Source organism: Paramormyrops kingsleyae, chromosome 20 (assembly GCF_048594095.1).
Source record: "Paramormyrops kingsleyae isolate MSU_618 chromosome 20, PKINGS_0.4, whole genome shotgun sequence".
NCBI classification, from domain to species: domain Eukaryota; kingdom Metazoa; phylum Chordata; class Actinopteri; order Osteoglossiformes; family Mormyridae; genus Paramormyrops; species Paramormyrops kingsleyae.
The window spans coordinates 15613999-15619115 of NC_132816.1; the positions used below are offsets into that span (position 1 = coordinate 15613999).

A 5117-nucleotide genomic window follows, 5' to 3' on the forward strand; every position below is an offset into this window, starting at 1 on the left:
AACAAATAGTGTTTTGTAATGTAATATTTTCAAATAATAACTTTCTAGGTTTGTTGTCACATCAGACCTCCTGCATAAAAGGGAAAGGAGCCATTGATGTGCCACGAGCTCCCTCTCGTGTCATATCTAAATACTGACGCGCGGGGATGAGCGATGATCAGTTCTATAACATCTGTAACATCGAGCACGAAATTGTGAAAAAGCATTGATGTAAATATAAGGCTTCTGTTATTGTTAACATTTATTGTTATATTATGCTCTGAAAATATGAAGCAATAATATAACATAAGGAAGCACAGCGCGTACGACGGCTACTTGCACTACACGTTGTTTCCAGTAGATGACGCGAGCCAGGGCTCGGCGACAGTGCGATATCGCGAGAAATCGCGCTGCTAAACGAGGTTTCGTAACGAGGAGACGTGACGACGTCACGTTTGCGTTGGTTAGCTGTGTACTGCTTGGGGGAACTTGGGTTTTTTTTTCTTACCAGTACCACGAAACGGCTGTCCGGCAGAACCAGAACGGCTGGTCCCGGAATCCAGAGCGGGTACCGATGAGCGTTGGCGCGGAACAGTTCGATTTCTCATGTAGCATATATGCGTGAAGATTATCCCGATGGAGGTGCTGGAGAGTCCTCTTAACCTGGTAAGTTTCTGTTTACTGCCTGTTAGCCTGCTAGCCAGTTAGCGAGTCTTGCTGCCTGTTTACCCGCGGTGTAGCTAAGCGGTCAGCCCGCTGCTTTCACGACGCGCCTCCCCGCCTGCTCGCCGGGGGCAGTGAGAAAATCGGGCTTCCCCTCGCCACCCCAGTCGGTGATACTACCATTGTGCGTTATTCGGGCGTCAATCTCAAAGATCCACCGTGGTGGGTCAGGTTAGCTTAGCGAGGCTGTAGACGGTTATTTTTAATCTTTATAACGTATGTATGTGTTGTTAACTATCTGTTTGCGTTATAAAATACTAAGTTTATAATGCTGGTAAATCTGTTTAATGTAGCTCTCGGGTTGACAATGGTAAATGTAGTTAGACCCATGCCCCAGTTTGTGGATAAACTGTCAACTAGCTGGCTACAATCTTTGAAGTTGTCTTTAAAGTGTCGGGTAATATTGGGTTTTGTTTTATTTCCGCTGATTTGTAATTGTTGTGGCTGTGGCGGTAGATACACGTGTCTGCTTTGTGTCTTGTTTAGCCCCAGGCAAAATTAGCCATGTAACTTGGTTCAATAAAGGAGCAATGGTTCATATGCAGCTTGTAGTCCATTAACAGATGTGGACTTTGCTTTACTGGGCTTGTGGGAAGTTTGCTTACTTCGTTAAGATATAACTGGGGATCTTTGTGGCTGGTAGTAAACAACAGGTCAGCTCTCTGCCCTTTTAAAGGACACATTTAAAAACACTGTGGTCAATTCTTCTTTCAATACCCCTTTGTCAATACTTGGTGTTCCTGGTTAAAGTGTCCATCCAGTGATTGTCACCTTACTGGTATGTAACTTGATCCTTACTGGTATGTAACTGGATGTCTCAGTGGTCCTGGTTGGGGACATGGGACCTCTGTGTTTTCAGTCCGTCGTGGTTTATCCCATGTTTCCACAGGCCCATCAGCAAAGCAGGAAAGCGGACCGACTGTTGGTGGCAGGCAAATATGAAGAAGCCATTTTATGTCACAGGAAAGCTACAGGTGTGTTACTTGCTATTTCTGTTTTATTTTTTATTTTATTTTTTTTTGTATTCCTTGCAACATTTTAGTCTGTTTTGTGTATTTCATGGTTTTGGAAAATAGTATCCTTAGGTACTGTCGAGAAAAAGATTAAATACAAAAATGTGTATATTTTTCCTTGTAGACCTTCTGGAAGAAGCCATGAAGCTGACCAAGTGTGAGCAGGTAATCTGCATGTCAGCTCTGTGACACCTGCGAGACCTCAGATTTTATTTATATGCTCCTGGGTCAAAGGTTACAATGTAATATTGTAGTTATGATTTGAGTTCTCTAATGTATCCATCTGGTGAAAGATCAGGACTGCCACTGCCTTTTTGGTGCGGAGCTGATCGTACACAAAGGTCCCACATAAGTTAGGGTTACCAGCTTTGGCAGCCTTCACGGGAAAGGAACCCAGAGGGTCGACATGTCAGCATGTATGGCAACACCCCCCCCCCCCATACACACACAGGAATCTGGGCTGGCAGCTCTGGTTGTGTGTCATGCTGCTCCCCTTTGGTCATATTTGGCTTTGAAGCATCTTTATACTGGTTAAATGTACACATCCCAGGGTCCTTCACCTTTTATTCATACTGTATTGTCTTGTGTGAATTGCTAGCTTTAACATACAAATACTCGCAACTTGTTCAGTCATAGTTTTAAAAAAACGCACGTGTGTGTGTGTTCAGGCCCAGCTGTCCCTGGAGCTCCAAAGGGACAGCCACCTCAAGCAGCAGCGGCTGATCGAGGAGAAGTGGAAACGGGCTCGGCGGGAATGGAAACCTCGGGTCCTCCTGAGTAGCCCTGGCCCCGAGCAGGCGCCGTCTGGCCACCTGCAGCCGCCTCCGGGTGCGGGAGGTCTGGATCGGGAGTACGACACTTGGCTGTACCTCCTGAAGAACAAGGGCCCACCACAGGAGCCCTGCGCTGGCAGCAAGGCCCTGAAAGATGACAAAACCCGTCTAGAGGAGCAGGAGACGGCCATCGCGGAGCTCCGTCGGCTGGTGGACAACCTGCTGGCCAAGAATGAGAGGCTGAGCCATGAGAACCAGAGGCTCACCAACGAGAACCAGCGGCTGCAGGCTGAGAACGCCCGGCTGAGGAGCGCGCCATATGCGGAAGCCCACCTGGTGGAGGGGTCCGACGTGTGGATCCTACCCCAGGCGGGGCAAGAACGCAAGAGCAAGGACATCCCCATCCCTCACCTGCCGCCCCTAGAGATGCCGATTCCGGTCATTGAGCTGCCCGAGGACATCCGGCACGAGCTGGAGGAGCTCCTGGCTAGGGAGAAGCTGTAACAGCAGGCACACGGAAGGGACAAAATGGTGCCGGCCACTGGACAGGAAGTTTGACTGGTGGAGAGAAGGTGCCACCTTCAAGGCACGACCACAAGGGGGCACTACTCACAAATTTTCAGCAGTCATTTCTTTGACGTATTTTTTTTATTTTTTTTTCTTCCTCCCTCCAGTGACTCCTTAGGTACTGCAGCTAATTCACAATAATCTCTTGCAGGATTTGTGCCTTCCAATACTTTCAGAACTGTGGTACTCCAAGGCCCTAAAACATAAAAGCGATTTAAAAAAAAAAAAAAAGGGACTGACATCGTCTTTAAACAATGTTGCCGTCTCAGCTTTGATGGACAAAGGTGGCTCTGGCTTTGTTTTCGTGTCGTTTCCATGGAAAACGAGAGATCTTAGTGAAGCCGTTTCAAGGGACTGAGCCAGCGCAATTTGGGGAGCGTTGTGGTGTGACTTGGGACAAAACTTGAGCAAAGGGGCTGTGGCTGAGCCACTCTGAGGAAGACGATGAACACTGTGATCTTCATCAAGGAGCTGTTGGCATTTGTGTCGTCCCGTCTGCTCAGCTACCGCCTCAGCCGTTCCTTCTAAATATGCAGCCATGAAGGGTCAGGGTTGGGGTTAGTCCTGGAGGCGCGTCTGTCGAGTGAAATGTTAACGTGGTTTAAAATACCTCCCTTTTCTGTCATACAAGCTTCACAGTTGGCCTGTGGAAAGTGATGGGAGATGGATCTCACTCAGAAGACCGTGGGCAGGCCGGGGCTTGGTGCAAGTTGCCTGTCTGGCGGCTTTTTCGCATTAACCGATATGCAGCGTGTTCAATTCCGAGGGTTGGCACTCTCGCCCGCCTTATCGGAGACGTCCTGCTGCCCAAAATCACGGTGCAGCAGACGTGTGGTTTTCCAGCGGCCGCGCGTGAGGGAAATAATTTTAGCACAAAGGCTTCATGAGCCACTGGTATCAAAGCCTGGAAAGGAATAGCCAGTGAAGGTCTCTGTTGTTTTATTTCAGTCAGATGTGAGGTACCTCATCTCCTAGTTTTCTTCTCCTTATTTTCTTTTTTACTGTAATCAGTCAATGGATGGACACAGTGATTGTGTAGAACACACACATTTTCAGGTAATTGTCTGAATATGCAGAATGCAGAAACATAAATATAGTATATATTCATAAATAAATATATATATACATACATCAGGGTGTGTAGCCTGTCTTTCACACTAACCTGAAGTAATCGACTTGTGCCAGACGCGCCAGGAATAACAAAACTATGTGATGCAACTCATAAGAGTTTTTTTTGCTCAGCAAGAGGGAACCAAATCCAGTGTTTTTATGTATAAATTATCGGTTTACAAACAGTAATCAGGGTGCATCAACCTTTTTTTTTTGTATTTTTGCTTGATGTAAATCTAAAACGGATGTTATTGATTCTCATAATAATGAAAATGTAACTTTGTTTTTGGTGATGCATGAATGACAATTCTAGTTCTAAGTGTACAATCTTTAAGATATTAAACAAGACTTTATTTAGTTTTGTTGCAGTGGCTGTTGGTTTTTAAGATCCTTTTTTTTTTGGCGAGCTCAGTATCTGGGTGTCTAATGTAGAGATATTTATTATGTCTGCAGTTTTTGTTTCCAGGGTGAAGAGAAACCACACATGAGTTCTGTAGACCAGTTTTTTATTGCAGGGTTGTCGTTCACTGATTGAACTGCAGGTGGACCAAAATGTGAATCTGCTCCCAGTCCACACAGTGACTGCATATAAATGGTGCAAGAATTGCTCACTGCTAAGATCAAATATACTGGTAAAAACATAGAATCCCTTTTTCGGGCAAAAGTGAGTCATCAGCCACAGACCGAAATGAATACTTCATCCTTAGAGTGGGTATAATGGACAAAAGTTTTAGCTGTTGAGTTCGATTAGTTAAACGCGTATTTCAATAACGCCACTGATGGCTCAGAGTTCATTGTATAAATTCTGCCACTAGATGGCAGTAAAACAAGTTGATCTGTATTTATATTTGCAGCATTTATAAACCAATGTACTGTTTGCAGTTTTGGCAGAAACCAGATTATAAATAGGACAGTCAAAATACACATTTAAAATTTCAAATAGCTATTTCGC

General features: G+C 45.4%; 1 protein-coding gene across 1 annotated transcript; it reads left to right on the forward strand.

The window, feature by feature from the left end:
- Positions 1–404: 404 nt before the first annotated feature.
- nrbf2b (nuclear receptor binding factor 2b) lies at positions 405–4522 on the forward strand. The gene is made up of 4 exons (XM_023831006.1): positions 405–645; positions 1592–1676; positions 1840–1880; positions 2384–4522. The coding sequence occupies exons 1-4, from the start codon at positions 616–618 to the stop codon at positions 2990–2992; spliced, it is 765 nt and encodes a 254-aa protein (XP_023686774.1). The 5' UTR covers positions 405–615; the 3' UTR covers positions 2993–4522.
- The last annotated feature ends 595 nt before the right edge of the window (positions 4523–5117 follow it).